The sequence below is a fragment of the Bos indicus genome, chromosome 26 (assembly GCF_029378745.1).
Source record: "Bos indicus isolate NIAB-ARS_2022 breed Sahiwal x Tharparkar chromosome 26, NIAB-ARS_B.indTharparkar_mat_pri_1.0, whole genome shotgun sequence".
Taxonomy (NCBI): domain Eukaryota; kingdom Metazoa; phylum Chordata; class Mammalia; order Artiodactyla; family Bovidae; genus Bos; species Bos indicus.
The window spans coordinates 30,166,283-30,190,734 of NC_091785.1; the positions used below are offsets into that span (position 1 = coordinate 30,166,283).

At 38.1% G+C, this 24,452-nt stretch overlaps 1 protein-coding gene across 9 annotated transcripts in view; it reads left to right on the top strand.

Annotated features, from left to right (window-relative positions):
- The window catches only part of ADD3 (adducin 3), a 133,973-nt gene extending 113,707 nt beyond the window's left edge, over positions 1-20,266 (top strand). For 8 of the 9 annotated variants that reach the window (XM_019952835.2, XM_019952840.2, XM_019952836.2 and 5 more), the window contains 13 exons: positions 2,876-3,014; positions 5,008-5,159; positions 6,157-6,237; positions 7,072-7,221; positions 7,689-7,832; positions 7,945-8,043; positions 9,167-9,349; positions 9,907-10,164; positions 11,491-11,610; positions 12,048-12,134; positions 15,470-15,593; positions 17,267-17,362; positions 17,987-20,266. In XM_019952835.2, coding sequence (XP_019808394.1) covers positions 2,876-3,014; positions 5,008-5,159; positions 6,157-6,237; positions 7,072-7,221; positions 7,689-7,832; positions 7,945-8,043; positions 9,167-9,349; positions 9,907-10,164; positions 11,491-11,610; positions 12,048-12,134; positions 15,470-15,593; positions 17,267-17,362; positions 17,987-18,279 — 1,926 coding nt within the window. In that variant the 3' untranslated portion in view covers positions 18,280-20,266. The remainder of the gene's footprint in view (positions 1-2,875; positions 3,015-5,007; positions 5,160-6,156; positions 6,238-7,071; positions 7,222-7,688; positions 7,833-7,944; positions 8,044-9,166; positions 9,350-9,906; positions 10,165-11,490; positions 11,611-12,047; positions 12,135-15,469; positions 15,594-17,266; positions 17,363-17,986) is intronic. The other variant, XM_070780811.1, reaches the window with a different exon arrangement.
- The last annotated feature ends 4,186 nt before the right edge of the window (positions 20,267-24,452 follow it).

Below are 24,452 nucleotides of genomic sequence, written 5' to 3' on the forward strand. Positions count from 1 at the left end.
AGGATGGTACTCACTATCTTATGGGATAAATGGAAGTTTTTTTAAAAAGGCATTTTCACTGGTGAAAAAAGCATTTGACCTGAGTCCTTGTCTCTGACATTTACTAGCTCTGTGACCTTGAACAAACGTTTCAACCTTTCTTATTTAGCTTTCTCAATACACCCAGCAGAAATTTCTCATCAGGATTGTAAATAATTGTGATTCTCTTGAGCAACTTCTTGGTTTTGTTTTTTCTCTTAAAACCATTGTAAATCAGCATACTGAGCAATTGTCTTGATTCATGTTGGCTGCTGGAAACTTTAGATAAAAATTGGCCCATCTCTAGCAAATGATACAATTTTATGTGTGCTCTTTGTATCTCAACCTCATTCCTGGCTCAGTCTAACTTCCATATGCTTATTTTCTCTTTAGCTTGATTTTTCTTACTGATCTTTATTTTTGTGTCATTTTAATCTATGGAATCTGCCTTAAATTCTTGCTGAAACAACGTAAGGTGCAGTATTCAATAAAATAAATAATGCCTCCTTCTCAGAGCTATTGTGATACACATAGTAGGTATCATTTTTTTTTTCTCACTGAATCAAAGAATGTTGGTTATAGCTTCTTTGAATTGAAGCAGGTTAAATAGAGTTTGATTTTGAAGGGAAGATAAAGTTTCAGATTGGCCCATTGCCAGATGTCTAGAAGTTTTTTGTAGTTTATATAAAGATAAATGAGTATGTCTGGAAGATTCTTTTCCTTTCAGCCTTAAACATGTTAAAACACTCATGTTAGCCATCAGTATGAAGGTGTCCATCCATCTTATATGCAGCTCACAGCCGTTTTATGTTCACAAGGTCTTAGAAATATATTAATGGAGTTTTCTGATAAGTGTAATGTGTCTTTGTCAAGGATATTTTATACGATAGTATCTCTGGTTTAAATCACATACTTAAATGAACTAGATAAAAGTCAATGGAATTAGATGGTTAGAATTTTTTTTGTAATTATGCCAAGGATTTGTGTTTAACAAGCCTTGCATTTGTAAAAGGAAAACCATGTTTAACTGGTATAAACTGCACTATGAACTCAGAATTCAAATATGGTCACTAGTATTTTTTAAATGAATCATTCAAGCAGCATCTTTCTCTTGGAATTTCTGCTTTCCCCTAAATTGTCCCAAGAACTTAAAGTAGTTTACATAGTCCAAAAAGGTTCATCGGTGATTTCCATATCCAGGCTGTGGTGTGTGGTACACATGTCTGCGTCTATGACAGAGCCACACCAGAGTCTGTTCAGCCCACCACTGACTGCCATTGCCCCTGCCTCTCCCTGCCACATGGCGGTGTCGTTGAAACCCTTGCCCAAGAGGAGATACAGGTTTACTGCTGACCCAGATGCCTCTGCAGGCCACCACGGTGCAGCGGGGAAGAAGGACCTCCTACGCTCTTGCTGCGCTAAGCTCAGTTAAGGTGTGCTTTGATGCTCTATGGTTGAGCTCCCAAGATTACAGTTATTAACACTTAGATCTTTGAACTCACATCACAGATGCCTTTCAACTGTTTTCTAAAAACAATGCAAGCATGAGTCAGGACTGGTTCTAATATGTACTACCACCTCGTAGCCTTACAACCACATTTCCCTTTCAGCAGGAGCTTCTATGCCATTATCTAAAATTTTTAAAAAGGTTCTTCCTTCTGAAAACCTCTGAGATGCATTCAGCCATCTCTAAGCAAGGCTCCACCTAAGCAGCCACTCCAGGAGATTGTATTCCCAGCCTTACAAGGAAGACTACTCACAGGGACTCGAAGGAGAGTCACTCTTCTCGGGAGAATTTCCCAGTGATCTCTGGTGTTTATACCTGCTCTCTTGGAGGAAATGATTACAAAGCAGTATATTCTGCCTTCTCCTTCTTAAGTGAAGTCGGAACAAACTGAATATACTTTCCAGCAGGGCATTCTGCTACACATGTAACTAATCTCAAATGAAGAGCAAGGTCTGGATAATTTACATTGCAAGAGCCTTCCTGTTTAAGGTGAACGAATATAGACATGAGCAAGAGAATATATGATTAATAAACTAAGTGTTGGTTGAGTGTGATAGAAATACAAAACCAGCTAATTCAACTAATGTGAAGGGTTGGGGGATTTTTCAAATGATGAATTATATTAGCAACTCAAAGCTTGCTGGAATAGAAACTGTTGTTTTAATATTCAGTATTTTTATTTGTATAAATACTATCTGCCACACTTACATCCCCCTTCCCAAAAAGAAGAAAAGCAGAGCTCCAAAACAGGAACATTTAGTACCCAGAGTTGGGAGAAAAGTTCTTTCTTTAGCACAGTGTTGCAGAGGGGAGTAATCAGCTCCCTGCTCTTTATGAGTTTGTTTTCAGAGTTTATAGAGCTAAGGAATTGCCATGGAAATCATAAAATGGAAGCCTTGATTTACTATGTCTCAGTGAAGACTTTTGCTGGGAGTTGTTATAGTCAGAGGCATGTTCCATTCAGATAAGGAGTCTATCCTAACCTGATAATGAGCTGCTGGGCAAGGAATGGGTCTCTTTACATCAGGCTCTGTGGGTGCTCTAGTTGCATATTATTAACAGAGTTGCCTTTACCCGCGCCTTTGTATTGTGGATGTTGTAATAGCTCATCTTCTTAGAGATTAAGAACGCCTAATGGTTTTCCATCCCCTTGAAACCAAGCTTCTTGCAGCTGCTTCCAGTGTTTTAATTTTCTTATTTTGTGCTTTATATTTGTTTTTAAATAGTGTAAATGAAAGTTATTCCAGAGAGGAATGGGGGAAAGACTGATTATATCAGAGCAAGTTATGTTGGGGTCATTCTGCTCCACGTGACATGCATGTGCTCAGTGATTATTTTTGTGTATTACAGGCCTTTCGGGAAGACCTGGAATGCCTTATTCAAGAACAGATGAAGAAAGGCCACAATCCAACTGGATTACTAGCGTTACAACAGATTGCAGATTACATCATGACCAGTTCTTTTTCGGGCTTTACTTCACCTCCCCTCAGTACGTCAGTTTTGTAAAGTTTGAAAAATTGTAATTTCATCTCCACTTTGAACAGTGTACATTTCTAGCAGCATGTTCTGATCTGGTTCAGTACTTCAGTTTGTAACATCTAATACTTAAAGTAACATAGTGTTAGTGTCTCTTACTTCTTCATACCAACCAGACATTTACTAGACTTTGTAAGGATTACAAAATAGTTATAAAATGTGGTCCATGCCCCAGATAAACACATATTTGAGTTGAGACATACACTGAATGCACAAAAGATTAAAACTGCAAGATAACTGTAGAGGGAAAAAATTACAAAGCAACTTAAAAAGAAATTTTCTACTGACTTTTTCTAAGTCATCTTGCTATGAACTCAGAGTTGGAATTGATTATGGAATGAAGTGGACCAAAAGAACTTTATGAAAGAAGAGAGCTCAACCAACCAGACTTTAAAACAAAGGAGCAGTAGCAGTTAGAACTTGGTGTAAAAGAGGTGTTAGCATATTTTATCCATTCAACAGGCCTTTACGGAGAGCACCAGTTTGGTGGACTAAACACTGTAAGGATGCCAAGAGTTATAACTTGTCATAACTAAATCTCAGAGAGAGACATGCACAGAACTGACTGCTGTACCTGGGCAGGTACAGAATCCTAGACCTCAGGGACTTTTCTTTTCCTCCTCTTTCTTTCTTTGTTACTTCCTTTTTTTCTTTTTTGTTAAAGATTTACAAGTAGGAGTTCAATGAATTCAAGTACTTCCCAAATAGAGGAATAGCATGCAAAGAGACATGATGGTGGGAATGCACAAGGTGTGGGTAGAACTCAAGTGGATCAGTATCTTGGCACACACACTGGTTAAAGAATCTTTGAAAGAGTCCCAGAGTGAGTTATAAGTGCTTGACTAGAGTAGTGGAGAAGGCAATGGCACCCCACTCCAGTACTCTTGCCTGGAGAATCCCATGGACAGAGGAGCCTGGTAGGCTGCAGTCCATGGGGTCACTAAGAGTCGGACACGACTGAGTGACTTCACTTTGACTTTTCACTTTCATGCATTGGAGAAGGAAATGGCAACCCACTCCAGTATTCTTGCCTAGAGAATCCCAGGGATGGGGGAGCCTGGTGGGCTGCCATCTGTGGGGTTGCACAGGGTCGGACACGACTAAAGCGACTTAGCAGCAACAGCAGCAGCAGCAGCAGTGGTTGTGGGAATGAGAACGAAGAGAGCAGTGAGAAGGGCATTATAGCCAAGGAAGGGGAGAGAAGACTTATCAGCAGGTTTGAATGTGGTGATGGCGGGGGTGGCAGATCAGTGGTGAGAGGAACAATGAGTTCCAACATCACTCATTCTTCCTGCTTGGGAGAAACTGGAAAATTGAAAAATTGAGCTAGTTGGTCCACTTTTTCTATAATACTGATTATCTGACATGTGCCATGTACCCTAACAAGAGTATGTAGGGCTAAGGGCCAAGAGGCCCACAATAGTACCACACAGGCCTGGAGAAGAAGTGTAGGAAAGAGGCAGGTAATGGTAGCCAGGGGAATGAAGACAGTAATTTAGCGATTGGGTCATTAGAGATTAAGACTAGTTTTTGTTGCTTGGTGAGGGCAGAAACTAGATTACTGTTTGATTGCATTCTTAAATATTTTTTGTTTGAATAAAAGTCAAAAGAGGTAAAGCAGCTTGTTTTAGATCTTATCAGCTGTTACCATTGGGATCATCTGTCCATATCTGCACCCCCCCACCCCAACCCGTGGTATGAGCCTAACTCCCTAACATCACTCCCTACCAAGTACTAGATGAAACAGCAAGGCGATAGCTGATGCGTATTTTCACTCTGGGTGTACTTCCCTAGAGGAAGATAAGCTAATGCAATGTTGTGTGGGCTGCTAAGTTTCAGATCATTTGCAGGCTGGGACACTCCCAGACTCAGGCTGCTTTCTGCCAACTAATTTTCAGGTAAGGAATTATTTGACCTGAGTCTCTCTCCCCAATTTTTCCTCTTAGGTCTCGGCATGGTCACACCTATCAATGACCTTCCCGGAGCAGATACATCCTCATATGTGAAGGGAGAAAAGCTTACTCGTTGTAAACTTGCCAGCCTGTACAGACTTGCAGACTTGTTTGGATGGGCCCACCTGGCAAATACATACATCTCAGTGAGTCCTTCAGCTTTCAATTCCTTTTTTTAAAATCCCAACTTGAAGGCAACTATGCTCTCCTCACCTTTACTCAGAAGTCCAGTTTTCAGACCTTGTTCTCTGAATGTAGCATGCTGGACCACAACCTCATCCTGATTTAAACCTTATCTTTGAGAGGCTACAGTTAACCCCAACTTTCTTCTCCATTTATTACCTGTGTTTCTTTAATTCAGACCAGTCACAGAACCTGTCTGAAAAGAAATCCTCCTGGCAGGATTTTCTCTCTGTGTATTAATTATATCTGAGAGTCAGTGATATTTTTTTTAAAAAATGCTTTAAAAAGCATTTGGGGCAGGGAGAGTAGAGGAGGCAAAGGAGATTTCCTCCTTGGTCTTTATTTTTTAAATATATTTTCCCCGTTCTTCATCATTATCTTGTTTTCCTGTTGCCACACTTGGAAACAATACAATATTTGGAAGAAAAGGTATGAAAATAATGTGTGATGAAAATGGTACAGATATGAGATACAATCTTCCTACAACTTTTCATTCCTTTTTTCATTCCTTCCTCCAGCTGTTCCTTGGTTTCCCCTTTCTTTTCCACCTTAATTCCTTCCTAGGAAGAGATTTTTTTCTCTTTCCTTTGCCTATTTCCCCTTAATTTCCATAATGTAAGTCAAAATTATAGTCATATCTCATTGGCTTGAATAATATTGGCATTCATTTATCCTGAGATGAGCTGACCCTAAACAACCTTAGAACTCCCAAAATAACACTTTAGGTAAGTCCAGTAAATGAAGACCTGATGTCAGAATTTTTTAGCAAGTATTGAAGGCTTGAGGGAAGAAAACTTTTCAAGGCAAGTTTCATGTTGCACACCTTTAATTTCTGCTTTGTCCACCCCCCCACACACCCAGATATCTTATAGTTATTCATTATGATTATATTCTTAGTCATGTTTACACTGTGAAATATAAACACCTCATAGTAATTCTGTTTTGTTTTGTTTCTCCCAGGTAAGAATAAGTAAGGAGCAAGACCACATAATAATAATTCCCAGAGGCCTGTCTTTTTCTGAAGCCACAGCCTCCAATTTGGTACAATTTTCATTCTTATGTTACTTTTTCTGTGCTTCCTTGTACTTTTATGACAGCTTTTAGCTTTTAGTACTGGACAGAACAAGAAGAGGTATGGATGGAAAAACATTTACTAGTGAACAGGGAAGAATTTGGAAAGTTAATTTTGATTTTTTAAAGAAGAGCTTTAGGGTTCAAGAAAAACAGGGTGGTTGAAGAGCCTAATAAATGAATTGGTCTAATCATTAAACCTAGTCATGTTTTGAAGAGAATCTTTTGATTTTTTTTCTGTACTCTGTAATTTGTTTAAACATACACACAGTCTGTATGTTTTATAGGTAGATTTAAACAAAGTTCAGTTGGTGTGAGTATAGGGTGTGACATTCTGGCATTTATTTCTTCATAATTGTACTCTGGAGCATTGTCACTGGCCTCTAGAGCAGAAGGAACTTTGTTGATTCTAGTGCTATAGTGTTAATTAGCAAATGGATGTTTTCCAGGGAGTTCAGTAAACGCCAGACCTTCAGCGAAGAGCTGAAGTTACTCAGTTTCTTAAAAACTGTACTTCTCGCTAAATGCTATTTTGTTGCAGACTACATGTTGTAAATAAAATTCGGTGGGAACAAAGCCACACCCATTCTTTCACAGTAGTTTGTGGCAGCTTTTCTCCTATAGTGGCAGAGTTGAGTAGTTGCAACAGAGGTCCACAAAATCTAAAATATTTGCCTTCTGGCTTTTGACAAAAAAGTTTGCCACCCAACCCCCACTCCGACCCCACCCCCCAGTTTAGCTTGTGGAACGCTGGAAACTTAGATGCTTGTGTACCAATTAAGTATGTCTTTCTGATTTTTCCAGGTGAAAGTCAATATAATAGGAGAAGTGGTTGATCAGGGAAGTACTAATTTGAAAATTGACCATGCAGGCTTCAGTCCCCATGCCGCGATATATTCAACACGTCCTGATGTTAAGTGTGTGATACACATCCATACCCTTGCAACGGCAGCTGTAAGTCACTGAAGGGCCAAAACCAACAATGACCCTGGGAAGTGTGTTATTTCCGTGGCTTTCCTTCCATGATACTTTATAATCATTCTTTCAGACCCCACCATTTGAAGTCATTTTCAAAGTATTAATCCTCTGCATAAGAAAGCAAAAGGCCCTTTGGACTAAATGCTACTGTTCTAGGAAAAAATTGGAGACAGCATTTGCATTTTTTAATAAATCAGTTTAATAATTGTGTCATTGAGTTCTTTAGCGCAAAGCTTCTTTCCTAATATCTGGCACAGCATATAAATAGAATTTCCAAGTTCTTTTCTTCCTCTTGAAGAAGCAAAGAACTAAAACGGGAGGAGTCTGGAGTGCTGAGCACGGTGAACAGGCCAGTGCTGCCTGAGCTGACTGAAGAATCCTGTTCCTGTGAAGGTGTGATCAGTAACCAAATGTGTTATCTTGGCATGAACCCGATCAAATAGGTGTCCTCCATGAAGTGCGGGATCCTTCCAATTTCTCAAGAGTCCCTGATCCTGGGAGATGTCGCCTATTATGACTACCAAGGGTCACTTGATGATCAGGAGGAGAGAATTCAACTGCAGAAAGTTCTGGGGCCAAGTTGTAAGGTGTGTAGTAGAGTCTTTATCAAAGGAGCTATTTTTGTTGCTGTTACTGTTGATGAAAGCAGTGTGAGCTATGCCAGTTATTTAAAGTGATTGCTTTGGGATTCTATTTTAGGTGCTGGTACTCAGAAATCATGGTGTGGTAGCACTTGGAGAAACAGTCGAGGAGGCTTTTCATTACATTTTTAATGTGCAGATAGCCTGTGAGACTCAAGTAAGAAAAACGTTTACCCCTCCCCCTGCCTTTTTTTGCTTTATTATCTGTTGGGCTGGGTATTGTGTTTACTTATTTCCAGAGTTCTATCAGTTGGTGGCTTTTTGTTTTGTTTTGTCTTAAGAGAAGTTGTGCTTCACTTGAGTAAAAAGGGTCAACTGAGTATCTCTTGAATTGAAAACAGGAGGAAAGAAAATTAAAATTCATGTACAGACACATACACCAAATCTAAGGGCTTCATAAATATAATTTTCTTCATAAGCCTACTTTCCAAGATGGTATAGTCGCACATTTCTCCCTTTTCACCCTCTAGCAGTGTGGTGCTAATTGAGGAACAAAGATGACTGCCATTTATCAAAGATCGGCTGTGTTGTGGTCACTTTTATAAAAAAGGGTAAGAGCAGCACCAGAAGTTTTAGGAACTCATGCAATTTCCAGAGGTTCCACAGCCTCAGCCTCATTATTATAATGGATTAGATATTTATTAACCCCAGAAAAGCTGGGTGTATTTAACAGCCCTAATTTCCCCCCTTTTAGAAAAACCAAGCAGATTTCTCTTGAAGCAAATGGTAAGAATCTGAATTTATTGGAAAGGCTGCAAAAAGGAGGGGAAAAGGGGGGTGTACTTTTCCTACCAACTTTAACTTAACAACCAACTTTTTTTTTTTTTTTTTTTTTTTGCTTTAATGGTCAGTCTTCTCAAATGAGGCTATGAAAAGCTTCATTATATTGAAACAACGAGGTGACTTCTTCAGTATTCTTAAATTCACAATATGGTGTTTTTATTCCTTTAAAATTATAACTTTCAACAAAAGTTTAAACTGGACGGCCATGGGAAAACTGCAAGGAAAGAACTTTAAAATTTGGCAAGAGAATTCAGTTTCTTGAAATATGTTAAAGGGTATGGCTCTAAATGTGTTTTCCATCAGGGAGGGTCAGAGCCCTGGAAGGTATGGATAGATGGAAAAGCTCCTAAAGCTGCCTGCTTTCACAAGTTTCTTTGTTGGTATCCTGAAGACATGTTACAGATACTTGCAGAATCAAACTTGTGCCTTTTGCAAAGTGAAGTGCCCGTTCCAGTCTTTGCAGTCGTGTGCCTCTAATACTGTGCCGTGGATTACAGGTGCAGGCACTGGCAGGGGCAGGTGGGGTGGACAATCTGCTTGTGCTGGACCTTCAGAAGTACAAAGCTTCCACTCACACTGTAGCGGCATCTGGAGGAGGAGGAGTGAATATGGGTTCCCACCAAAAGTGGAAGGTTGGCGAGATTGAGTTCGAAGGGCTGATGAGGACTCTGGACAACTTGGTAGGTAAAAAATTGACCGTGAGCTTGATTTCATGTTTCCAGATTTAGGACCAGATGTCCCCTCCTCCCTGTGGTTTGGGAACATGCTCATTACTCCTCTGGGAGCAGTGTGACCCTAGGAAGGAACTTGGTGTATTTTAAGAATTGGTGAAATAGGCAACTGTCATCTTATCTTAGATTTTTACCCTCTTCCGCTAAGAGTCAGAAAGCAGATTGCCTTCAGACCCAGGAACAAAGACTTAAATGAGCACTGAGATTTGGCCTCCAGAAAACCAGTTTATATCTTGGAAAGCGTTTCTGGTCAGCAGTTTTGAAATTACCTTTGTCAGAAATAGTTGTGTGAGTGGAAATTGCTTTGTCAGCTGAAATCAATTTTAACTAGATCTTGAAATTTGCTTAACTTCAACTCTAGTGTTATGTGGCAGTTATGTGGAGTTTTGGAAGGATTTCCCCTTTTTGTTTTTCAGCGAAAGAATCATTTGTTTAAAGAATTAGCCTCTAAATGCTGCGTTTGGGACAAGTTTGATTGCTTCAAATGTGGTTTCTCCCTCCCCCAGGGATATAGAACAGGCTATGCTTACAGGCACCCTCTCATTCGAGAAAAGCCGAGGCACAAGAGTGATGTAGAGATCCCAGCCACTGTGACTGCCTTTTCCTTCGAAGATGATACAGTGCCCCTCTCACCTCTCAAATACATGGCACAGAGGCAGCAGCGTGAAAAAACCAGATGGTTGAACTCACCAAATACCTACATGAAAGTGAACGTGCCTGAGGAGTCTCGGAATGGGGAGACGAGCCCCAGGACCAAAATCACAGTATGTCCCTACTTAACATGGTTTGCCTAGTTACTGATGAATTGAATGGTCTGTGTTGAAGATATTGGGCAAGTAGAATATAATATTAATAATATGACTATAACTTATTAGATAACATTTATGCATGGCACTTTGTTCCACGTGCCAGACACGACTGAAGCGACTTAGCAGCAGCAGCAGCAGCAATGGTACCAAATTTTGTGAATTACTGCATATGCTGCCCTTAGGCAAGATCTTGTAGATAAAGAAACAGGTGATCTTAAAGTTTTCAGTGTTTTGTCTCAGATTTGGTTTAATTTTGGAGTGCTTATCATTAAATATTCTCTGCTGCTGCTAAGTCACATCAGTCGTGTCCGACACTGTGCGACCCCATAGACGGCAGCCCACCAGGCTCCCCTGTCCCTGGGGTTCTCCAGGCAAGAACACTGGAGTGGGTTGCCATTTCCTTCTCCAATGCATGAAAGTGAAAAGTCAAAGTGAAGTCACTCAGTCATGTCTGACTCCTAGCGACCCCATGGACTGCAGCCTACCAGGCTTCTCCGTCCATGGGATTTTCCAGGCAAGAGTACTGGAGTGGGGTGCCATTGCAGAATTAGTTCATCCTATCATATAAATCAGTAGTATTCAGTATGGAAATACCTAGGCATCAGTGTTCTCTAGTCAATATGATTTCTTATCTCCTAGTAAAAGAACATATGTTTCCTAGAATGAATTTTCTTGAAAGGAACTAATGGCTGGTCATCATTAATCTTGATAAATACTATCCTTCTTTGAGGGATGTGATGGATAAATGAGAATTATATAAGGCTCTTCCACCCCTATGGTGCCATTATACTATAGATTACTACCAGATTATCCCCTTTGCAAAATGCTAGTTAGGAGCTTGGCCCATTCTGTCAGCCAAAATTTAAAAATGCAATCTGAAAAACTAAATCCTAAGAGATTTCTTGAGTCCTTTTTGATGACTTGTTAGCCATCATCACATGATAAAACTTCAGTGCAGGTGGCAACTCTAAATGTGAGTTAGTGTGAGAAGCTCTAAATGCCTGAAATATTTTCACCAACATGTTTAAAATGCCAAAAGGAGAAAATTTAAATAGCTGCATAATTTAGTGTTCTTCATGGTACCGACGTTTGTTTTTAAGTGAATGCTAATTCTAACTAGTATGGGAGATAAACTAATTTACCACTAAAAACTGCTTAGTGAAATTCTTTAACATATTAGCAGTGTATGCCCCCACCCCCTTGAGTCAATAAACAGTTGTCAAGAACCTACCATATTTCCTTAATACAAAGCTTCATTCTAGAAATTTTTGACTTTTTTAGTGGATGAAAGCCGAGGACTCTTCTAAAGTTAGTAGTGGAACACCTATCAAAATTGAAGATCCAAATCAGTTTGTTCCTTTAAACACCAACCCGAATGAGGTACTAGAAAAGAGAAATAAGGTAAGATGTGGTCTTCTGTGGCTGGAAGAGGCATTTTATTTTAAACATAAAACAATGTTTAAATCACTAGTAACTAAATCTGATTAATGCTAAGTTTAGAGGTTTGCATACAGAAGAATTTGCAATTTAATTCTGTATAATTTTAGCTTGTATGGAATACCTCCAGCTCTTTTCTGGTTTCTGATAAGAGGGCTGTATGGGGAAGAAGTATTAAGACATATTTCTGCTGTATTAGTGAAAAATGTAGCTCTCTAACACTGAAAGACAATAGGAAATTCATGTCAAGAGGAGTGGAGGAGATTAATGTGAGTTGTTAGAATGGTAAAAGAGAGCTTTATGGAGGGGGAATTAAAGCAGCCCTTACCCGGGGTGGTCAAATAGTAACCCAAAGATCACCTGCAGAGTTGCCCCCAAGAACTTACTGTTTTTCAATTCAGATTCGAGAACAAAATCGATATGACTTGAAAACAGCAGGACCACAGTCTCAGTTGCTTGCTGGAATTGTTGTGGATAAGCCTCCTTCTGTAAGTCCATGAAGCAGTATGATCTTTGTTTTCCCAATAATTTCTGCTTTTTAAATATGAGTAATTGTTTTTACTAAAGTTAGTATAAACACAATTTAAATAGTCAAATAATTCACAAGACTTAAAATGTCACTTTCAATTCCCAATTTCTAGGGGCAAGGACTTTATTCTAGCATTTACTTTGGTTTCTAAAGAGCATCTTTATTCTCCTTCTTGATTTATCAGTTTTAGACTTCAGTTTTATTTCATCAAATCTACTTCATCAGCTATTAGAAGTACCATTGTTTTATATATCACTAAATGAGATACAAATGCTAACATTTATAATTGTTAAGAAACCAATGATAAGATGAATCCCGATTTCAGAGATGAGAAATTGTGAGAGAAAAGCACATCTTAGAATTAATGAAAGATAATAGTGGCTTCTTTTATGGATGATGAGGATTTAGCCTATTTACACAAGGCTTCCCATTTGCATTCTCCCAGTAAGGTTGTATCACGATGTTTTGTCTAGGTAGCTTTCAGTGTTTATATTTTTAAATGCTTACTGCTGAGCCAGGTAGTATTCCAAGATGACATTTCCTTTCTTAGACAACTTTTCTGGCCCCGGAGAAAAAGCTGCCTCCCTTATTCATTGACTTAGTATTTGGGATATATTAGGCTTAGTTCTTCCCAAACTTTTCTTAATATTATTTTCCATAGAGTCAAAAGTAACAGGTAATCTCTCAGGTCCAGCTCTTTGTCATTGTCATTAGGGTCCAGATCTTGGCTAGCTGCTCTTTAGGCCAGATATACTGGCTCATCCTGAGGTTCCTGTGCTTCTCGCTATGTGGTTCTGTTTCCTGCATTCTGTTTATGTTGGTGTGCTTTGTAGTAGATTTCTTTTTTGTTTCCATTTTTAGCATTTAGTAACCCTTTTCAATCTGCAAAGTCTTGTCCTTCAGTTCTGGGAATTTTTTAAAGTATTTCTTCAGTTAAGTAGTCTTTTCCCTTCAGTTTCTTTTTCTGTCAGGTTATATATTGTTGTTGTTCAGTCACTAAGTCATGTCCGACTCTCTGCCACCCCTTAACTGCAGCATGCCAGGCTTCCCTGTCTTTCACTGTCTCCTAGAGTTTGCTCAAATTCATGTCCATCAAGTCGGTGATGCCATCCAACCATCTCATCCTCTATCACCCCCTTTTCCTCCTGCTCTCAATCTTTCCCCACATCAGGGTCTTTTCCAATGAGTCGGCTCCTTGCATCAGGTTGCCAAAGTATTGAAGCTTCAGCTTCAGCATCAGGCCTTCCAATGAATATTCAGGACTGATTTCCTTTAGGATTGACTGGTTTGATCTCTGTGGAGTCCAAGGGACTCTCAAGAGTCTTCTCCAACGCCACAGTTTGAACGCCTTCAAATTCTTCATCTCTCAGCGTTCTTTATGGTCCAACTCTCACATCCGTACATGACCACTGGAAAAACCATAGCTTTGACTAGATGGACCTTTGTTAGTGAAGTGATACGCTGTCTAGGCTTGTCATATCTTTTCTTCCAAGGAGCAAGTGTCTTAATACCAGGGCTGCAGTCACTGTCCGTGGTGATTTTGGAATACAAGAAAATAATATCTGTCATTATTTCCACAATTTCCCCTTCTACTTGCCGTGAAGTGACGGGACCGGATGCCATGATCTTAGTTTTTTGACTGTTGAGCTTTTTTGCTCTCTTCTCTCACCCTTATCAAGAGGTTCTTCAGTTCCTCTTCACAGGATATATACTAATGTACTGTTAGTTGGATCTCTGACTAAGCCTCTGATTTTTTTCTTTCCTATTTTCTCTTTGTCTTTTATTCCTACTTTCTGGAAGATTTGCTTGACTCTATTTTCTAAGCCTTCTATTTAATTTTCTGTTTTGATTTTTTTTTAATTTTAAGACTTCTTATTCCCTGAATATTCCGTTTTTTTCCTTATAATATCTTGGTCTTGTTTTCTCTTTACAGTATTTCCTATTTTCCCCTCTTATTCTGAGGATATCAACTTTAATTTTTCTTCAGCTCCCTTTATTGTCTGTTTCTTCTGAGTTCCCTTTTTCTTCTTAATTCTGGTCTCTTCCATGTTGGAAACTTTTCTTCAAGTGTCTGGAAGTCTGTGGTAGTCCGTCTGTATTTAAGAATGAGACACTGAAAGCCAGTCGGAGCTCAGGTGTGTGCAGAGCTTGGGAACTGGTGAGCTCCTCTGCAGGATGCCTGGGTGTGGACCAGATTGTTTCTTTCAGGAGTGCCCAAGCACTAGTGTCTGTAGTTCTTCTATCTGGGGTCATTTAATTTATCCAGAGAGTTCTCTATTCTCTTGCCAGTCTGCCTCCATCATCCTGGGAGCCCTTAACTGTGTTCTGTGTCCCCAGATCAGTCGTTCTGAAGAATAAGCCCCTGATCTTCTGCAGAGATGAGAGAGAGAGTAATGCTCATGTGTGTGGAACAGGAAAGGGGGCCTGAGAATCTATCTGTTCCTCCTTCACACTTCTAAGTTGTCCCTTTTCAGCTTTTCTTCACAGCGACTTTCTGTGGTACTTGAGCCTTAACAGACCTCTACAGCACACAAGCAGGCTTCTTTTTTGCATTCTTCTTTGCAGGGCTAAGGCTTCAATTTTCTCATCTCTGCCACCTGCTCTTCCCACCTGCTTTCCATCTTCCGACCATGTGTTACCATTTCTCATCCTGTGTTGTCTCCTCTTCCATTCTTTTGTCCTTAAAAGTTTACACCATTTTTGCTACTGTTCCTTTACTATCATTTTAGTAGGGTTTTGGGAGGAATTTTCTTTTAATGCATGGCTTCAATCTGCCAGATTTAGCTCAAAGTCTCATTAATTTCTTTCCTAAAGCAAATAGGTACAAGTTTATTTTCATAGCAGATTTTAAAAGTTTTCTTGGTACAGTTTAATTTTTCTAAGCCTTTTTTTTACAAAGGCTTTTTGACATTCTTGGTTTTTAAGATATTTCTTAGTTACATGGAAGTTTCTAGAACTTGGTTTAGTTTTCTTTTTTTTAAAGAGTTATTAAATTTGACCTATGCAGCCTTGAGGAAGCATCATTGGCAATTTTAGTCTATTGGATCAGTAGTCTATAAAGTCATTAATCTGGATATGAATATTTTAAAACATGTTACTTTATCATTTCTTATGGGTGTTGTGAGTTGAGGTGTCACATACATCATATATACATTTAAGTGGGTGTATATGAAGTTGTAGGTATATATATATGTAAATATATAAAAATAAATATACATATATGAGTATGTATGAGTAAATATACATATATGAGTATGTTACTCTTGGTAACAAGTCAGTGTTCTTCTTCGCAAGACCATGCAGTTTGAAGATGATGATCATGCCCCACCAGCTCCTCCCAACCCCTTCAGTCATCTCACAGAAGGAGAACTTGAAGAGTATAAGAGGACAGTCGAACGTAAACAGCAAGGTCTGGAAGGTCAGTTCACTTTGAAGTTAAGCCCCAGCTAACCACACTGCTCACAGAGCCCCTTGAGTTGGATGATAGAAGGCAGTCAGGATTTTTTTTTTTTGATGTTTCTTTACCATCAGTTGTTCCATGTGCTCTTTCAGTCTTTACTTGAGTGTAAGTAGGATTAAAATGTGAAGAGCTCCCACAGACCATGTATGTTAACATGTAGAGAAGGCTGTTTTCCTTAGAAAGCAATCTGATTGCTAGCAGAAAGTCTTCTACAGTAAAGTGAAATCTCCAGATGAGTAAACAATCACTAGCTAAAGTAAATGTAGATAAATTAATAAATTTAAACATTTCAGAAAATGTGGCTTTTTAAAAAATTTTGTTTTACTTTGACATACTTGTAGATTCACAGGTATGTGGCTTTAATGTTTTGTAAAATCTCTGTTGCTCCTGGATGTCTCAAGATGTCATTACTGTAATTTTCAAATCTAAAATAAAGTGGGACACTAGAATTTTTATGTGACTTTACTTAAGCACATGGGCACTCTAGTGAGGTTTCTTTTTCTGACTTCAGAACCCTAAGTAAGGGTTGCATTTAAGAACTGTTCATGAAAACACCAATTGAATACTAGCTCACTTTTACTCAAGAATAAGAGATTCTTTATAGAGAGGGTTCTCAGTCTTGGGTCTTTGGATAAGCTTGAGACAATCTATGAGCCATCTGAAAAATATCTTAAATATGATATAAAATATTTGCTTAATTTTATATTTGAGGAAGTCAGGGGTGCAGGGAGGAGGACAAGAAGTCTATGACCCCAAAAGAGGGTAAGAGCCTCTGCTTTAGAGCATCTTCAACATATAGTTGAAATTTTTACCCAAAGCAAAATAGAACCACTAGTTAAAAAATCTTTGTGCCTGTTTGATATCATGTAGAAAGAACTAATGACATCTGGATCATCCAGGAAACAGTTCTCATCAATGTGATAGTGTCTTTGTCACAAAAGGGAGTCATCCTGACTCATTAATATAATCACATTAAATGTTCTAAGTGGTATTCTTCAACTTATGTTCATTCTAACATAAGATTGGAACTTTATTTTTGTATTTTGTAAAATGTCCCTCTTTAATCTCTTATTTTTTGAAAGCCTAAAGATGCCAGGTAACAAATATAGCACAATAGAACCATCTCCTTGTGTGTATATATATATATATATATAACTTTATAAGTAGTTTCTTCCACATTCATTGTGACCTGAATTAGCTCACTAATATTGCTCCAATAGGAATCACTAATTGGATATTGTTCAAAAATTCAGTGAGGCATTTTGCCTCATTAATGTAGCATCATTGGTGAGGCTTTCAGATTTCCATTCATTTGGCTGCTCAATGTATTTTTGGTTTTCTAACACTGTAGCAAAAGCTAAATGCTTGTATTATTTGCCTGGGCTGCCAGTAGCCATGCTTCCTTAAAGCATGTATGTCAAATTAGCAGTAGCAGCCGGAGTGTTAACACATTAACCTCCTCTTTTCCACACATAATGATTGATGTGTGGGATAACTGTGAGCATGCTCAGCTCATGGCTGAAGCGTTTATCATCCCTGTGTATGCAGGTATTTGATGTATGCACTAACCTTCCTAAAATCTTAATGCTTTTTTGTTTTGCATGGCTTTTAACTAAACTCTTATCCAACAGATGCTGAGCAGGAATTACTCTCAGATGACGCTTCATCTGTTTCACAAATTCAGTCTCAAACTCAGTCACCGCAAAATATCCCTGAAAAATTAGAAGGTATTCAATGTAATTTCCCACAGCCTCCACCCAGTTAATCTTTAGAGTCTGTCCCTCTGTCGTTTGTCTTCATATAAAGAAATTGAACACCTGATACAGTAAGTTTCTCACCATGCACTTTACTTACAGCTCCCAGTGACTTTATTTTCTTTTATTATTATGGGGTGCTACTTTTGTTCAGCATTTATACCGATTTACCTTAATCTGGATTTTGGCAACATAATAGTTCTTAAGAATTTGTGAAATTAAAATTGGTTTGTCATATGTCTTCCAATCAGAAGCATGAAATTTTTCTCAACTTTGATTGCCAGATGACTCCAGAATTAAAGAAAAATATATGTATATTGTCTTCCTCATTTATACTGACTTGATTTACAATGAAACTGTCAAGTCATCAAACTGGACTTATCTAGCCTTCATTCTTTGTTCTAACAACTTTCTTCCCTTTATACCATTTAAGAGCATTAGCTTCATGCTAATAGGCCCATAGTCTATTAAAATAATCATCTGTCTTTATTGGGATCAAAGTAATGCCTTAGTACATTGCTTAAGCATTTCAGTTTTGTAAAATAAAGCAAAGATGTTGACTATATAAAATAACAAAAAAATCCTCTCCTTTTATAGAAAACCATGAGCTATTTTCCAAGAGCTTCATCTCCATGGATGTACCTGTCCTGATAGTGAATGGCAAGGATGACGTGCATGGTGTTGAAGACGAGCTTGCTCAGCGAGTAAGCAGGTTAACCACAAGCACCACCATAGAAAGCATCGAGATAACCATCAAGTCTCCAGAAAAAATTGAAGAAGTCCTGTCACCTGAAGGCTCACCTTCAAAATCACCATCCAAGAAAAAGAAGAAATTCCGCACTCCTTCTTTTCTGAAAAAGAACAAAAAAAAGGAGAAAGTTGAAGCCTAAATAGAGTCTTTTTATAATTGTTACTACAATGTGACGTTGCACATTTAAAAACCACATATAAGTTGATCATTAATATGCAGTGGTAGATCAGATTGGGGGTCTGTAGCAAACTGGACTTTTAAGAACTGGAAAGAGTTTTACTAAAAGAAAAACATATTATGAAAACACTTTCAAAGTCATCTCTCATTTTCTATGTCCAAAAAAGGTTTTGAATTTTTAAACAATTGCTAGTTTTGATTAGCTTTGCCCTCATGAAGTATTATAATCCCCACAAACAGATATCTGTCTGAATTACTTCAGGCCTTCTACATAATATCTGTTGGAAAGAAATTACCAGTGAACAAGTGAGAGAATTTTTGTTTCTCAAAACCTGCTTCACTTGGTAATGAGATTATAGTTTTTTATCATGATTATTGACTGTAACTGTTGGGTTCCCATTGTTTCAATGGGCATTAACAGAATGCTTTAAAAGCTTCTAAGATAAGAATCTATAGCATTAGTATACACTGGCACATAATTGTTTTTTTAAAATTTAAGAAAAGATTCATTTGGAATTTTATTCATAGTATGAAATTTCCTCACCTGAAGTAACTTTGTTTGAAAAAAAAAAAAAAAAAAGGTCATTTTAGTAAACTATAATTTTTGAAAAGTTCCTTTTTTATTAGTTTAGAAACCCCCTTATTTTTCAGTGAAGGGGATTTTATACACATAACATGGGTTATTTAGTTTAACTCTGGCAAAAACGATTTTTGTATGTTGAGGCGTTTGTATACCATTCAGTATAAAAATGTCATAAGCATATTAGCCAATCATTTAACAGTAGAGCACATTTGAGGCTGCTTGGTACTAAGTATACTTTAAATATAATTAAAGAATCCAGGGACTTAGTATCAAAAGGGGATTAGAGCATTTAAAGGCATAACAAGATTCATATTTGAACCTTATAATGTATTTTTCTCTTAGTATTGCTAATGAGTGAGAAAGCCCTCACATGGTAACCACATGGAAAGGAAGAGACTGAGAGAGGAAGTGAGCAGTGACGGGAACAGGAGAGGTGTCATGAGAAGAGTTCTAGGTTGATGCTGCATGGCCACGATAGGATTTGAAGTGTCATTTATTTACAGCATGTCCCCGATGGCTAACATTTTGTTTCTCTGCCAAAACCATTGTATTTCTTAGTTGACATTCAAGTTTTAAAAGGGTGAAATCCTTTTAACGTTACGTATTTTTAGAAGGCGGCGCAAAAAGAAAGCAGTGGGTCTAATCCCCACCCCCGACCATGAGAAAACTACCACTTCTTAATTTTTACCAATTTTTCTTATGTTTTCAGTTAACTTTCTTTCTAATGTAAATACAAATTTAAACCTAGACTTAATATAGTTTTTTTTTTTTTTTTCCCTTTCACCCAAGTAATGTCACAAATCAATGTAAAATCAATGATCCAAAATAGTCAATGGGTAAAAATAATCCAAAGTATTTCTGGAGGGTGAGTTGGTGTGTAAAAAAAAATTCCATGGATTATAGTGTGTTGCGGGGCTGGTTCTGTTTGACTGTGAGTGTTTGATGATGCAAAGTTGAAACGGAGCCTGGAAAGTTCATTCTAGATCTCACTAACTACTGGAATCAGTGTTTTAATCTTAGTGGAAAACTTCAGTTGCTTAATTCTGTGTTTGAGGATTCTTTTTTGTTCTACATCATTTATGTTGTATTACAATGTATGTAGAAACAGTAACCTGTGAACTATGCTTTTCCATAACTTTTTAAAAATATATATATCTTAAATGAATGCAATGTGCATAAGTATTTTTTAAATGCAACAGTGAACTATTTGCACCTTTTGCTAATGCCTCTATTTACTTGCTTTGGCATAAAGAATGAGCCAATGAACCTCTGTGTCCTGTGGAAAATGTATAAATGTTATCTGATATTGCTCTTAGATGTAATGCTAATTAATGTAAAATCACAAATAAACAGTATTTTAAATAGATGGACTTGGTATCATGAGCTTTCTATTCATGAGTGGTTACTTATCCTGAACTAACTACTCTGTGGACTGTTGAGTTTTGTACTGCAGTGAGATTCTGAGTAAGACTGACACTTCTGAATAAGAAATGTCCTGATACATTTATTTTCAAATTAGTTGAAAATTAACTAATAAGCTCTTCTTGTTTCAGCTCATTTTGGAGGAAATATTCCCCAAGTGACCTATTTTTCTTTCTTGATAGGATGTGACAGTCTTAAATATTTTTCTGACATTTATAGAGATCTTTGAAGGATTTTAGATTCTGATTCTCAGTCTCAGTGCTACATGGATGTAGAATAGAAAATGTTGCAGTGTATATGTCGAGTTTATACCTTCTCTTTAAATTTTATATATGTAATAACATAACATTAAAAAGATAGTAGAATAGAAAGGTTAAAATTATACCACAATATTCAACAAAATAGTTTATTCTCTTCCAGCTCTTGTTATGTATGTACTTCCTGTGTATTGGTTATCATGGTATGGATGTAATTTTATTCAAGATTTTTTCCTACTTACTATAGCATATTCTATCTTAATGATTTTCAAACTAAATCACTCACATGACTGATGTCTTATGATTTTTTTCCACCACTTTGTCCTAAAAATAGAGTGCAAGAGGGGAAATCATGTTAATTGAGGGTTCTGGTTAATTGAAGTTTTTACTATAATTACCCATTATAAAAATGAAGGGTTTGGGCAGAGAAAAGATTCATAGTCTTGGGCATATTTAATTATTACCTTGTCTTGTAAATAGCCCTTTGGTGAAAAAATTGCTGTTTTAGAAAGATGCTCATTTGAAAATTCCCTTTCATAAAGCAACAAAGGCAATTATCTTCAGTCCTCACTTAAGAGTCCATAGAGCATGAAAGGTAGCGTTGCCTGTGCCTTTCCCTCTATTGATTAGTATTTTCATTCAGCAGGGAATAAAGAGAACAAATGGATCAAATTTTGACAGCATTGGCTTTTCTTAATATTAGGTTTTGTTTTGTTTTGACATAGGCAGAGAACACATAAAGGCAAATTGGTTATTTTTTAAATTCAAGGGTGATGTATATTTATGCATCAATATTGCAATTTCGACCAAACTAGGATTTTAAACAAGCAATCTTCTTTGTGGCCACTAGAGGGTGCAGTAGACCTAACAATCCTGTGTATTTCTAGCCCTTGAACTTTCCTTTTCTTAAAGGCTAAGCACCACCATGTTTATGGTCAAACACCCAGAACTTACAAAAGTTTGTTGCTTATCATTCTCCTCACTAGACTGTTCTCAATTTTGTTGTCTCGGCACGTCCATTTCACCAATGCACATACCACCAGCAGGGACTCTAATGCCTGTGAAGAACACACTGAAAATTGTTGAGGTGTGATCTCAGGAAGTAACCGTGGTAGACAGTAACTCGGAGGAGGAGTTTTCATGCCTGTGAGTGGCAATATAATGCCTGCTTCCAAAAAATAACTGACATTTTTTTGACTGGGGAGATAACAGATAGTATCTGTCATTTTTTTGGTGCCTTCTGTGTTATCAAAAACTATGCTAAATGCTTTTCATGTAATACCTCCTCTGGCCTTTCCAACATCCTAAGAAAGTAGATGATATTATCCTCATTTTGTAGATAAAGACTAAGGCTTGCAGACAACAAAAAGGAGGTGCTAGTGTTTCACTTTGATATACAAATTTTTACGATTCTACTGCTGTGTGTGTGCCAGGTCCTGAGTGTACGCTTCCTGGGGGAGTAGTAGCTTACTTAGTGTGAACTCTTAAGTCCACCCATCCTGAATTCATGTTTTGATATAAGACGGGCTGTAGATTTGGGATAAAACATTAACTTTTGATTTAGAAGACTTAAGTTTACCCCAAGAATTAAGAAATTGATGAATGCCTGAAAAGTGGGAACAACCTGTGGTAATTCAGTCCTTTAGGATAAAGAATCAGCTCTTGAACCTTCATCATGACACCCAGAAGACAAGATATCTATACTTTTGCATAAGATGCAAAAAAGAGTTGGGCAGAAGCTCTTTATCTTGGCTTAAAAAAATTTTTTTTCCAAAGTTGGGAGCAAGGAGAGACATTCTAAGGAAAGTTATTTTTAAAACCTGGAAAGACTGTTTAGTTATAGAAGTATTTTTAAAGATAAATAAACTGTAACAACTTAAATCTTATTTAAATGGACATACTTGGAGATGATCTTCCTTGGAGAAAAATGCTAGAATATATGCTGGAGATCAGAACAAGAAGCCAGCCTTTGGGAGTTTTCAGAGATTTCATTTCTAAGAGATGACCATTAGGGGGCAATCCTGGGTCTAAATTTAGTTTTAGTTGATGGAGGCCAGAAGGAAATGGCAACCCACTCCAGTGTTCTTGCCTGGAGAATCCCAGGGTCGGGGGAGCCTGGTGGGCTGCCGTCTATGGGGTCGCACAGAGTCGGACACGACTGAAGCAACTTAGCAGCAGCAGCAGTTACTTCAAAATGTCTATTTGGGGCTTGGATTTGCATCTGTTTTCTGATTATGAATTACTGGATGCAGAATCAGTTCAGTTCAGTCGCTCAGTCGTGTCCAACTCCTTGTGACCCCATGGACTGCAGCATGCCAGGCCTCCCTGTCCATCACCAACTCCCCGAGCTTGCTCAAACTCATATCCATCGAGTCGGTGATGCTATCCAACCATCTCATCCTCTGTCCTCCCCTTCTCCTCCTGCCTTCAATCTTTCCCAGCATCGGGTCTTTTCCAGTGAGTCAGTTCTTTGCATCAGGTGGCCAAAGGATTGGAGTTTCAGATTCAGCATCAGTCTTTCCAATGAACATTCAGGACTGATTTCCTTTAGGATGGACTGGTTGGATCTCCTTGCAGTCCAGGGAACTCTCAAAAGTTTCAACACCACAGTTTAAAAGCATCAGTTCTTCAGCACTTAGCTTTCTTTATGGTCCAACTCTTACATCCATACTACTAGAAAAACCATAGCTTTAACTAGATGGAACTTTGTCAGAATAAGGTTGAGGAAAGTTTATAAACACTGAATTACTTCATGCATTCCTCCAGCCTGGTTATCTTGTTCTGACTTGGGAAGAATTAGTCCTCCAGAGAAGTTGCGCTTGCCTAACACTAGTCGTTCAGAGACGACTCAGCCAGAATCCAAGCACAGATCTTCAAGTCTGCATCTCAAACACTTGTCTGCTATACCGCAGTCTCCCTTGGAAGCCCATTGGATCATAACCTAGGAACAGATAAATAAACAGTATCTAAAATCCCCTGCAAATTAATGTTTAGGACTTTATTATAGGGATAGTTAAGATAAACATATTGCAGAACAGAGCTCGTGTATTATTTATCAATAATTAAGTCAGTTAGATGCTCTGTGACACTCTTCTGTTTCCTCTCAAGTGAATTAAGATACTGATTGCTTTCCTACTACAACCTGTGATATTTAAATGCCATTTATACCTTAAATGACAAACTGATATGTTTTAATATTCCTTCCTTAGCAAATGTTATATGTCTTAGCTAGCAGACAGGTGGACATGTCTCCAGTTATTTTTAAGGCCTGTATGATTTATAGTTGGTTAAGTCTTGATAATGAAGCAATGGTGAAAGTTACTGATTATTTCTGCACAAACTACTTTAGGTTCTGTCATTCTTGGGCCAGTGCTGACCTTGCTTGTAATAGTAAAAAAAATAAAAAAGAAAATTCCTTTATTTTCAGTCCCGAGTAACTCCTATCTCTAGGCAAAATACTACTGCTGCTAAGTCGCTTCAGTCATGTCCGACTCTGTGCGACCCCATAGACGGCAGCCCACCAGGCTCCCCCGTCCCTGGGATTCTCCAGGCAAGAACACTGGAGTGGGTTGCCATTTCCTTCTCCAATGCATGAAAGGGAAAAGTGAAAGGGAAGTTGCTCAGTCGTGTCCGACTCTTATCGACCCCATGGACTGCAGCCTACCAGGCTCCTCTGTCCATGGGATTTGCCAGGCAAGAGTACTGGACTGGGTTGCCATTGCCTTCTCTGGCAAAATACTAGTTCCTGGCTAATCTCTATACCTTAAAATCAATAGCATTGATTTTATTAATCCAGTTTGTATGTTCACAGGAAAATTATTTTTCTAAGAAATCATTCAGGCTCTCACCTTCTGAATCGGACTGGATTCTGCC